The sequence below is a fragment of the Coniophora puteana genome (genome assembly GCF_000271625.1).
Source record: "Coniophora puteana RWD-64-598 SS2 unplaced genomic scaffold CONPUscaffold_3, whole genome shotgun sequence".
NCBI classification, from domain to species: domain Eukaryota; kingdom Fungi; phylum Basidiomycota; class Agaricomycetes; order Boletales; family Coniophoraceae; genus Coniophora; species Coniophora puteana.
Genome location: NW_006913055.1, coordinates 1,831,130 through 1,843,225, shown reverse-complemented (window position 1 = coordinate 1,843,225; position 12,096 = coordinate 1,831,130). Strand labels below are relative to the sequence as shown.

Genomic DNA, 12,096 nt, shown 5'->3' with positions numbered 1-12,096 from the left:
ATCATATGATGTCATGGTCCAGACCCATCACATGATTAGTCACATGCCTGCTTGTGTAATGGATAAGGCCAAAGTCTGGCCATCTCAAAAACAAATGTGATAAATAATGTGTTGTTCTTCCAAGTTAGGGCTAGCAGAAGGCATTTTGACATTATCCGTGTGGAACATATCTCAGTGTGTTATAGGATTCTCATTGCCACAATGTTTGATTTGGGTTCTTGTCCATGCCCCAGCTGTGGTGTCAAAAAATTGGAGATACCTGGACTTACTCACATGGATCAAAAAAACTGTATAGTCCTTGCTTGGGTTGACAATGATGAACAATGTAACAAACACTGCAGAAAAACCACAGATTCTGACATGTGTGGATTGGAGATGGATTCACTGATCTGTGGGAGATTTGTTGTAGATCCTAGCTGCATCCTTTGTACCCCGCATCTATATTGAATTTACTCATCCACCGTTGATTCAACATAGGTCCTTGCTCATCTGGTAAATCAGACACGCACGGAAAATACTGATAAGTCATATTGCCCTTTACCATGTAAATAATAGGTCACAATAAATAAATTATTGTTTGATTTTGATTCTGCGTGATTTGACGTGCCTGCCTCTGCATGTCAGACTTAGTCCTCATTGCCATCATCTCTCTCTGTATTGGCATGCATATACAAATGGTTGGAGTGAGTAATCAATTTACTGATGTCTCTGGTGATCACCTTTCTCCCCAGATTTCCAACAACCTCTGTTTCTGCACATCACATGGATGCGGCACAGCAGGTGGTAAAGAGGTGACTACTTGCACAAAAAGGTGGCACGAGAGACGCAATGAAGAAGAATCAAAGCACAATGCACAGCAGAAGGTTATTGTAGTTGAGCCTGAGGTTGTCATCTCAGCTCGGTCAAGCTTGCCTGGAGCTACAACCACAAGAACTGAATGCTTGTACACCAACACCAGCCCAGAACACGCAGTGCTGCAAGATCTCTCACAGAGCAGCCTGGAAATGGACAGTTTTGATATTCTAGACAACTACACGATCTCTAACAGATTTGACACTGAGGAACTTGACAAGGATGCAGTCCTTGATCCCCTACTTTCATTGTTATTGCCATCATCTCTGCTTTGTCTATCCTTGTCTCCTGAGCTTAAGCCACTGCTGCTGCTGCTGCTGCTGCCACTACATTCCCTATCCAAATTACCTCTATTCTCACCCCCTCTTGTACACTGCCACCTACTGAGTCAGGTATGTATTTATTTGTCAATGTCTGTCTAACTAACATGAGCTACATGCTTATCAGATGAATCAGACAAGCCCAAGGGCCTTCATGCTCACCTGATTTCCCTTGTTCCCACATTTGAGCAGCTGAAGGAGCTACAACTTGCATATTTGCAAGTTGCAGCCACATATATACTTGGTTGCTTGACAGTTGCCGAGGCTATGCAACAGCTCAAAAATTGGCACAACCTTCTCAAAGAGTGCAGCCAGCTCCTTGTCTACCCTCCTCCCTGTCAATCAATTGCAACCCACAAAAAGGACCTCGGACTGTCAATCAACAACTTCATTTGTTAAATTCCCGTCTGCCCTGACTGCTTCCGTCATTTTTTCATACGATGAAGTTAATGCTTTTTGTCTCCAGCTTGCCCAACTTGGCACTGTAAAAGTAGGATCTACCAAGTCAAGCGGCCTCACCCAGATGATGACATGTCCAAAGAATCTCATCAGAACAAAAAGTGCATACCGGAGAGTATACTCATATTTTGTCCTCTCTGTTTGACACTCAAGTGGTTCTCCTTACGAGCCTCCTTTGTCAACAGTCTGTGTGACATGTCTTTGGACGAGCACTGCCCTCCTCCAGCCAAAGATGACCCTATGCACAATATATACAACAGCTCTGAATGGAGTTGACAAGAACTTGAGCTTAAACAAATTTTCCACCCAGATGGACAGGTAGAAGATGTTGAAGAGCGTGCAGGATCTTGTCACTTATTGTTCTTGGGTGATGTTGGGCTGAGCATTGCCATGAATATTGATTAGTGCATGATCCATTGGTACTTATATGCTGGTATCTACTAACGATTGAATAGGTTTGGCATCACAGACTCCTGTCCATACTCAGTTGGTGCTGTGTACATCTCCTTCAACAATCACCACTGCTCCATTCAATTTCTTCCACACAATACCCACCTTGCCATGGCCATACCTGGGCCAACAGAGCCCAGTCTCAAGGCCCTCAATTTCTGTTTGGCACTGCTCAGAGATGAGATTTGTGAGCTATACAAAGGTACAAATTTCAACTACATTATACTGCTGCTTATACTACTTCAATAGGTGTTTATATGCATGTACATGGCTTCCATCTGCCTCAAGAAGTCACCGTGAATCTCCTTTGCAAATGCGCCAACATCCCAGCCACTTGCAAAACAACAGGCAAAGCAAGTCATAGCTATAAAACCCACCCATGCAACTATTGCTTTGTCACTCTCGAAGACATTAATGCAGATGGAGCATATGATATTGATAGTAAGTGATGATCCCTTCATTCTCAAGTATACTAATTTCTTCCAGCAAATTTCTGCATGCGGAATGACTGGAACCAACTTAAACAGGCGCAGCTATCAACACTGGCCAGATCAATTGCCGCACGCAAGGCTGTTATCAACATACACAGTGTTTGTTACTCAGCACTCAACAATCTCCCCAGATGGATGACAACTGCTTTGTCACTGGTCAACTTTATGCATAATTTTTACCATGATTTTTCTATTCTATACTTCATCTATTGCTATGCTTACTGTAATATGTGTGGGAATAGTCAAGTGAGTATACTCTGACATAATCAAATGTCGATACCAGCAATGCACTTTATAAGGATACAATTAACTCAATCATCTGGCCATCATCCATAGGCCATCTACCAAGTAATGTGCATACTACCTTTTACTAATCTCTTGAACTTGCCTAACATTCATGCATAGCTTGACAGCAATCACTCCTTACCAAAAGCAGACCAATGGCGCCATTTATGCCATGTCCTGCCGTACATGCTTTGGATCTGCTGGAAAAATACATGGGGCAAGATCAGATCTGCCTATCAAACCAAACCCAAAGTTTCATACAACATGGCAGCGTGATCTTTGACAGATCTACCAGCTGGTGCTGTATCTTGCTGTTGCTGAGTGCACTCTTGCGCATCATTCCATCTCTACAGCCACAGTCAAGGGTACATTCAACTCTATTGTCAAGGTCTACAAGCACTTAGTATTCCCCTGACCGTCAACCATCACCTTGCAATGTATTATTCAGAGGTCTTGCAGCGGTATGGTCCAGTGTACACATGCTGGCTATTTGGTTTTGAGTGTTTCAATGGGCTCTTTGAGAAGGTAAATCTAAACAGCCACAGAGGAGGGGAAATGGAGTACTCCCTTGTGCGCAATTGGGTTGAAAAGCAGCACCTTCACAAACTTGTAAGCGTCATTTTTGCTCTTAATTCATATTTTCAATATTGTATGCATGTCGAGATGATATTTTTACCCAAGAACGCATCAGAGAAGGAGCATCAGCTTGTGGACAGGGTTATGCACACAAAAGGTTTGGACTGCGGGACACTCAGTAACCAGACATTACAGTTCATGGGTGGTGAGTTCTCATTCAATGATTCTATTCTCATTTGTGCATGATCCACTCCAGGTGGTACAGCTGTTCCACCTCAGACATCCAAGAAATCAACCAACCTCCATAACCTTGCTCATCATCCCAAGGTCTACAAACTCATTCTCTACTTTCTGCAGTCTCACACACCACTCTCCCACCTCACAATTGTCGACAATATGACAGGTGGACCTGATGTAACAATAATCTCTGCATCATCTGTGATCAAGGTCCATCCCTTTTTGATTGTCTATGGAACTCAACATGGGTCAGTGTACTCTTCTAGAACCAACACAGATGAGTTTGCTGGCATACAAACTGACAATGGCCTTGCCCCATGCAAGGTACTCTATCATTTTGAGGTAAATGTACCCAGTGTTGCATCTTCAGTCTATTGTTCAGCAATCCAGAAGATGCACCAGGGCAACAATATCCCCAGTATGCCATGGGACTGATTGTGAGTAGTTTCTGTGATATCTTTCATTCACTGATATTGCTTGTATACTATACCAGTGTGTCAGACCTTGGAGCAACCATGGTGCACAAAGGTCTTTATGGAGGGCTTGAGGTTGTCTCTTTGACCTGCTTGGCCTGCCCGCTCTTTGTAATTCCCTTGCTTGCCATTCACTAATCAGATAGTCTGAGACTCCACTCTGGGTGACAGTTTTCTGCAACAAGGTGGGCAAACACCTTTTTCACTAATGTTCAATACTGACATATCTATCAGAATGACCTTGAAGCAGACAACACAATGCTCAATTAGTCAATGCTGCACATAGTACCAATCTCAAGACTTTTTTTGATTAGTTCAACAGCCACTAGTACAGGTACAGTTTTTACTTAAAGAGTGCATTCTCATTCATTCTATTTAAAAGACTACTAATTTTGCTTGCTGTGTCCTCAACCTTAGTCTTTGATGACCCGCCAACAGCCAGCCTCTTGTGAATGATCGGCTTGGCAGCAGCAGGTTTGTCCACTTTCTTCTTCCCCTTCCTGTCCTGTGGCTTTGTAACACTCTCGTCCTGCAGCTCCAGATTACCCCATGCCTTGCCACTATAGGCAACTTTCTTGGAGGTAATCTAGCTCAGATTTGCCTTCAGGATTGCTGGATTAATCATCCACAGCCGTAAACATGTTTTGACTGTTGTCCCTTCAGTGTGACTCAACTGGCTTGGTGTACAGCTCACGGACATGTTTGCACATCTTTTTTGCACAATCAGGGTTGGGGTCAGGGACCAGATCAATGCACTTGAGATAAGTCTGGAGCTGAACAACAGTAAGCTATCTTATTATTGTTTAAGTCTGACTAATAATTTACAGAGTCAGATCTGAACTGAGGTGCAACAGAAATATACTTCATCAGACAACCAGGCATGGCATCTGGGTCATCCTTATCATCTGACATGGTGTTGATGCAGAGTGCCCCATTGTACCTGGGATTTTTTAGATCCTCAGGACATAACAGCGAGTCACGCTTATGAATGCAACTCTCCAGTTTCTGCAATAATATGTGAGTACAATTTCCACTCTCAAGTGATGTTAACACTTACTTCTTTGACACACAAAGCCATGGCCTTGCAATCTGGCACTTTGGGCTTGACATCACCCAGATTGTCATTATCGGCACTGGCTGGATGATGTTTGCAGTATTCTGCTGCCATTGAAATGAATTTATCTCTGACCCTAGCCTCAATTTTGCCAGCAATGATTGAATTTATCATATTGGTGACCTTCTTGCTATGGCTCGTTGTTATGGCCTTCATCATTCCAACCACCTTCTTGCGGCCCTCCATGTTTGTAACAGAATCAGACTGCCATTCACGCCAGTCAAAGTGCACAAGCAGCTTGCTTGTGGCTTTGTCTTTTGGCCAGTTATCATGACAGTTATCCATGCCAAACGGGTATGGTGGTAAGTGTGTTCCTGACAGCTTTTTTGTTTCTAAAGCTTGTATAAACACAGTCAGCATGATATCCTGCACCCAGTGTTCAATAAATCATCATTTAAACAATGCATGTACAATGATTAATCACTCACCCTGAACACCTTTGACTCTAGTGCCTCTTCACTCTTTGTGGCAATAGGATCATTGTCCTTTTCTTTCACTGCTGTAGATGCTGCTGCTGACACACCCAATGCTGCTGCAGCATCTGATGGTGAAGGGCCACTAGTGCTCGGCCCTCCTTGCTTGTTTGTAGCTCTGGTCTCACTGCCCTCATCGTACTTGATCCCAAAAGCTCCTTGAGGAACTGGAGCTGGTCTTGTTGCAGCTTGTCCTTGGCCTCAAGCTCCTCAATCCTTGCTATGACAGCCTGGTACTTCTGGTACAGGACCTTGAACTTGGTCTTGTACTCGCTCTGGCTCTATGTGGCTATTACTCAGAGATTTTCAACCTTCACGGACAGTTTCTCATAGTCAAGAGCAAGCATGTTCAGCTTGGTTATATTGTCTGACACTGGTGCTTTTGCGGACAAGCTCTGGGGGGATTCATGGGTGGAAGAGAGATTGCCAGTGCACATCAATTCTTTTCACATCTCTCAACTCTTCCTGGGCCTAAACCAGTGCTATTTGGGTTTCTCTTCTACTTTACATGATGTCTCTATGTACACTTCAATACTAGCCATGCTTTGCTGTTATTTCAACAGAAGGAGAAGCAATTTTGAGGGAATCACAAGATGCAATAGGGTAGCCAAGTGATAAGGAAATAATATGAATTTATCCTGTACAGGGGCTTGGTTAGCTTTTGCAACAGTGCATTGCAGATTTTGTGAGTGACGGATTGAGCACACATCTATTGTGAGTTGACCTCAAATCTGTGAAAAATTTGACCATTTGCCCTGGATGCATCATGTGACAGACCAACATCGGATTCGGGACAAATCCAGCTCCAATCAGTGAATCCACAGCGGATCTGCGCATCTTGGAATCTGTGGCTTTCCACAGTAAAAGTGGAGACTGTACATGACCTTGTCTACTGCAAAGGCCTTGCCACAACCAACACTCAAGTTGAGCAACTCCTGAAGCCTCAGTTGTTGATTCTGACATCTGCATGTGCTTTCTTTCTCACCAGTATTATATACTAACTTGAGCACAGAATGTGTTCTCCCAACTCTTGAAGTTTGGGTTCAACCTTTTCAAGATGTTGGCTGTGGGCCAGATGCATGAGTTTGAGCTTGGTGTCTGGAAGTCACTTTTAATACACTTAATCTGTATCCTCTTCTGATTAGGCAACAAAACTGTAGACAAGTTCAATGAAAGGTCAGTCCTATAATTGCTGGTGATCATGTTAAAGCCTTTTTGAACAATCTGTTATCTGACACTTTGCACATAATGTAGCTGATTTGGCCAAGCTGTCCACCCAAATTTTCAAAGATATCTTCAGATGATGTATTCTCCTTTTCATTGCCCTCATTGTTGCTAATATAACCACAGTACTGTGTACCGTGCTTTGAAGGGCTATTCCCTGCTCCTCATGACAAAACCATACAGGAACTTCTCTATGTGATGTGCTATTGGCACGCACTTGCCAAACTGCATCTCCATACTGAGTCAACTCTCCAGATCATGGGTGGTGTTACAGTCTTTCTTGGACAGTGTTTACATTACTTTGCCAATGATCCATGCAATGATCCATGCATGCAGACTCTTAAAGCAGACTGGGAATAATGAGTGTGTGGTTGTGTCTTCCAAAAATGAGTTACCCAGGTGCCATCTGGCAATTTATTGACTCTGATATTGGGCGGAAAGTGGCAAAAGTACATCAACCTTAAAACAATCAAGCTCCACTTCCTTGGCATCTATCTCCATCACATTTGAGAGCATGGTACCAACAGCAGCTATGCCTCACACATAGTAAGGCTGGCAATTTGCATACAAACTTTGACACATTTGAACTCCTTCATTATTAGGGCAAGTGCTAACACATGGTTGAAGGGTTGGAATGACCAAACAAAGTTAAACAATGCTGTCCCTCAAATCATCAACATTGAACTCCTTGAAGGTGCTTATAGGCGCATGGAGCATGACCTTGCTGACTGGCAAGCGGCAAAGGCAAGGCTACAGGGGTACACTAATACAAATACAGACAATGGTGACATTGCTGCACCACACTTGCTGGAGAAACATCATGTCGTTGCTGCAGATGAATCAGGATCTACCTCCAGGGCTGGCTTTATGAATGCCAAAATGATCCTGCATACAAGATACAGTAACTCTTGTGCCCAAAAGTGCAGTTGCTAAGTAATGTCAGAATTTCATTTGTGACCTCAAACACCACTACCTTGCACGCAAAAAGGAGTTGTCTCCTTATGACAATTCCCATGCTTTTGAACAAGATGAACTCAATGGTGCTGCAATCCAGTATAGGCATATATTCTCACATGCCATATTTCAAGTCCACTACACCTCTTATGACATCCAATGCCAGCAAGATTCTATCAATAGCAATAGGCCTTGGTGCACAGTGATGGTCTATGCCTATGAAGACAATATTACAATGTGTAACTGGTACTGGTATGCATGAGTGCTGGGTGTCTATCATGCCAAAGTCCACTATGGTTTGGGTAAACCTGAGCATTTTGAGTTTCTTCATGTGTGCTGGTTTGGTAATGATCCCAAATGGGAGGGAGAGCCCAAATGGTTACAGCTGGATTGCATTGGATATGTCAATTTCAAAGCCAGCATTAACATTAGTTGCTTGCCAGTATTTGGGTTTGTGGACCCTAACAACATCCTCTGTGCTTGCCATTTAATCCTAGCATTCTTTCCTGATATGACCACTGAACTCCTACCTCCATCTTGCACACATGATGCACCTGACAGTGATTGGCTTAACCACTATGTCATGTGGTGAGCTTGCTTGACCCGCTAAATTGGCATGTACATGTATCTGAACCTGACATATCTCTAGTTTTGTGGATCAAGACATGATGATGTAGTTTTTGGAATTGGGCATTGGGCATTCAAATTCCCCTGGATTCCTGATGAGGGCAGTTGATCTTCAGGTGTTGCAAAAAGAGCCACATTAGTTGGATATTGTGGAGTCAAACACAGCAACATGTGTCAGCAACATCAACAATGAGGAACAAGATGATAACTATGAATTTTAAAACAAAGAAGGTGGCAACTCAGAGTTGCAGCAGGAAAGCATGTATGAACTATTACCAGTGACCACAGATAGTGTATTCTACGCTCATTGCTACTCATGATCAATACCAGACAGATCAAAGTCTTGCACAAGGCAAGCAAGTGTCACTTCACCAAGGAGCAGGAGCATCTTACATCAATGATTGCTGAGCTTGAGGATAGCTGAGCTCAAGAAACCCTGGGCCTGGGGATGTGGGCCTTGCACATAGAAACACACTGAGCAAGACTGGGCAGTTGCTGTGCACCTTGTTTGTGTGGCAAGGAGTGACTGCATTGCATGGTCATGCAAGGCACTTGGGTTGTGCACAGCCACAACTGTGTTTGAGTTCTTCCTCTTTGCCATCACTGCAGGCTTGAGTGTGGAGGGATGCAATGTGGATGTTGGACTCAGATGTGTTAATGCCAAGCATGCTTGCACCAAGGCTGGCTAGGCTCTATATTGCATCAGATTAATATACATTTGGTTTTTATTGTGAAGGGAAAGGGGAAGCACACCTCGGACAGCAGGCCTCTGCCACACCCAATGTCCAGCACATCCATCCCCTGCAGTGCCTGCCTGCTTGGTGCATGCACATCTACCACTGCATTGGCTGTGTTGTTGTGGGTGTTGTTGCAGGTGTTGATCCATGCAGTCTTGAGGATCTCGTTGCAGATAAAGTGGATGTGGGCAGGGTTCATGCAGTGGAGGAGGGCATACTTGCTGTGCTCATCCCACCAGTGGACAGAGAGGCAGGAGATGGGCACATTGGCAAATGTGGGCCACTTGGATGCAAGTCCATTGGATCTGTCTGAGCACACAACAGTTGACATGGAGTCAGAGCCACTGTCATATGTGTTGTTGTATGAGACACTGGATTGGGTGGACTGTGTGAGTGCTGTGGGCACAGCAATGGCAGCAAAGGCAATAAGGGCAGAAGTGGAGACAAACATGTTGGTTGGTGTGAATGTGAGCACAGGACAAAGAGGTGAAAGAGAGGTTACTACACCAGAAATTCAAGTAGATTTTCAGCCAGTCAAAACATAGTTAATATTAGTAATTTCAACCATATTTCAGCCATGTAACAGCAAATTGCCCACCAGCTGATTCTAAGTTGAAATAGGCACAATACAGCCAGCAATCAGCCACAATAGAAGTACTTTCAAGTGTTATATCAATTGCATTAGATAGAAGCTCAAGTGTGATACAGACTCATCAGCTATCACAATCTACCCTAATCAGGGAAAGCCCCTGAGTACTGCTTCTCTGCTAACTCTCTGCCTCCTTGTTGCTGTTCTCCCTTGTGTTCTTCCCTCCCCTCCTCTCCTGCAGCCACAGAACCAAAAACAGAGACAGAAAGATGTACCCCAATGCCAAACAAACAAGATGTGGGCAAAGAGAATCAGATAGAAGGTCAAGAAAGGGTATGGAAATGGGCAGCACCCAGGCAGCCGGTAGTGGAGGCGTGCAAGGACAGCATGGGAGTATGGGATGCGGTGAGCGTGCAATGCAAGGAGTAGAACGTGGAGGGCCTCAAGTGCGAGGGATGGGGATTGTTTCTGGATAAAGAATGGGACACTTTGTGCTTCCAGGACCTGCAGCACTCAGCAATGGCCAGGCTAGGACCTCTATGCCAGCGCATACACCCTTTAAGATGCCCCAAGTGCTCACCGCATCCCAGGCACAACCTAGGGAGGCCAGTGTCCCTCCACCCAGTGGAGAGAGGCCCTACAAGTGACTGCAAATGACCTCTGTCCCTCCAGGTGGCCAGATTACCTTTTGCAGCCTGTGGTTGTCAGCTGAATGTTTAGACAATTTGAGCGGGGCATGCACTGAGTTGCCTGATATCCCCATGAGCCCTATCTCTCTCCCCTCCCTTTCTACATCCAACTCCTCCCCATTCTCATACCCATCCATGCTCCCTTCTACACCTGCCGTGTTGTTTTCTGAGGGAGATCTGAATGCTGCTGATTTTAACCTTGTATCATGCATACAGCCTGCACAGCCATCAACACAGTGCATGCAGTCTGCGATGCAACCCGAGCTGCCTGTGCCACTCTTGATGCAGCCTAGTACACAGCCCCCAACGCAGTATGTGCAGCCTCCAATCCAGCACATACGGCCTCAGGCTGTTCTTGCGGCCATGCTGCGAGTACAGTCTGTACCTCTGGCTTGTCAGCCAATCCAGGCACCAAACCTGAGAGCAGCAACTCACGTGCCTCCACCAACTCCTTGCTGTCCGCCTGCCAGTCCCAACAGTGCTGTGCCTCCACGTGCTGCTGCTGATCAAGCCCCAAGATCAAGCCTGTCATTTGCTATCACCAACCAGGTTTCAAAGTATGAAAGCAAACTCAGCTTGCTCAACAATTGCATGGCTTGTGTCCATAACGAGGCCCATGCAGCTCAAGAGACTGCAAAACATGCATTGGATGAGGTGAAATGGGTTAGCAAAATTGCTGAGTGGCTGGATGGAGAGAACAAATACCTTCAAGAGTGGCTCACTGAGTATGTGGTGACCATGGACAAACACATTGCAGCAGGAGTGGAAGTGTCTGATGGGACATGTGTTTGGGGTAAAAAGAATGCTTTGCAGGTAAGGAAACTAAACTCGTGCTCACAATTCATCCTCACAGCGGTGATAGATGGCTATATGAGAGCAGTTCTTGAAGATACTCAAGATTATGGATGCTTCAAAAATAGCTGGCTACAAGGCATTAGAAAATGGAGCGTTAATTGATGACCAAGGGAATGCTCACCTGGATTTTGGCAGGTCTTGGACTCAGAACTGCAAATGACATGATCAAGTGGCCATGTCCATCTCAAATGCTATCAAGAACAATGTTGAGTGTGGGAAAGAGATGATGGAGGGGAAGAATGTTGGTGATATTAAGAAGCAACTTGCCGTTGCATGGAAAATTTGGACACAGGGTCAGTGCAGTGGTCAGGAGGGGAAGAAGAAGAGCCCCAAAGCAGAGTGTGAGGATCGTAGAAATGGGCAAAAAATAAATGTATGTAGATCATAGACACTCACCTGATTACTAAGCCAAGCTGACTGCTCTGCAGAAACTTGGTGCTTGCATCAATGTCCGCCCCGAGACCCAATGGATGCACAAGCACCACAATTGGTTTTTCACCAAGGGCATGCAGAGTACGGACAAAAGTGAGGATGGAGGCAAGAATTTGGGGAAGAGTCCAGAGGTAACATTTGAGAGTGATGGTAGGCAGGTTGATGACCTGAATAGAAAGGGAAAGGCAAGGGAGAAGGGGAAGGGGAAGGGGAAGGGGAAGGGAAGGGAGGAGGAGGAGGAGGAGGAGGAGGAGGAGGA

The 12,096-nt window shown here is 44.9% G+C and overlaps 6 protein-coding genes across 6 annotated transcripts in view; 4 read left to right on the top strand and 2 right to left on the bottom strand.

The window, feature by feature from the left end:
- Positions 1-2,338: 2,338 nt before the first annotated feature.
- CONPUDRAFT_51206 (uncharacterized protein) lies at positions 2,339-3,679 on the top strand (the record flags this gene model as incomplete). Its single annotated transcript, XM_007767155.1, has 5 exons — positions 2,339-2,522; positions 2,568-2,802; positions 2,856-2,925; positions 2,978-3,129; positions 3,211-3,679. 5 exons carry the CDS (start codon positions 2,339-2,341, stop codon positions 3,677-3,679), a joined length of 1,110 nt encoding a protein of 369 aa, XP_007765345.1.
- A 1,277-nt stretch (positions 3,680-4,956) lies between these two features.
- CONPUDRAFT_71003 (uncharacterized protein) lies at positions 4,957-6,077 on the bottom strand (the record flags this gene model as incomplete). The annotated part of the gene is made up of 5 exons (XM_007767235.1): positions 4,957-5,148; positions 5,201-5,623; positions 5,686-5,718; positions 5,781-6,011; positions 6,042-6,077. The coding sequence occupies 5 exons, from the start codon at positions 6,075-6,077 to the stop codon at positions 4,957-4,959; spliced, it is 915 nt and encodes a 304-aa protein (XP_007765425.1).
- Positions 6,078-7,086: 1,009 nt separating this feature from the next.
- CONPUDRAFT_51317 (uncharacterized protein) lies at positions 7,087-7,314 on the top strand (the record flags this gene model as incomplete). The annotated part of the gene is made up of 1 exon (XM_007767162.1): positions 7,087-7,314. A coding segment is annotated over one exon (228 nt), but the record flags the coding sequence as incomplete, so codon positions are not given.
- An 856-nt stretch (positions 7,315-8,170) lies between these two features.
- On the top strand, positions 8,171-8,500 carry CONPUDRAFT_50513 (uncharacterized protein; the record flags this gene model as incomplete). The annotated part of the gene is made up of 1 exon (XM_007767110.1): positions 8,171-8,500. A coding segment is annotated over one exon (330 nt), but the record flags the coding sequence as incomplete, so codon positions are not given.
- A 574-nt stretch (positions 8,501-9,074) lies between these two features.
- CONPUDRAFT_71002 (uncharacterized protein) lies at positions 9,075-9,723 on the bottom strand (the record flags this gene model as incomplete). The annotated part of the gene is made up of 2 exons (XM_007767234.1): positions 9,075-9,227; positions 9,289-9,723. The coding sequence occupies 2 exons, from the start codon at positions 9,721-9,723 to the stop codon at positions 9,075-9,077; spliced, it is 588 nt and encodes a 195-aa protein (XP_007765424.1).
- Positions 9,724-10,140: 417 nt separating this feature from the next.
- CONPUDRAFT_71001 (uncharacterized protein) overlaps positions 10,141-12,096 on the top strand; it is a gene marked incomplete at both ends in the record, with an annotated part of 3,547 nt that continues 1,591 nt past the window's right edge. Inside the window, 4 exons of the mRNA XM_007767233.1 lie at positions 10,141-10,266; positions 10,767-11,363; positions 11,605-11,778; positions 11,834-11,987. Of these exons, the coding sequence (XP_007765423.1) occupies positions 10,141-10,266; positions 10,767-11,363; positions 11,605-11,778; positions 11,834-11,987 (1,051 nt within the window). The remainder of the gene's footprint in view (positions 10,267-10,766; positions 11,364-11,604; positions 11,779-11,833; positions 11,988-12,096) is intronic.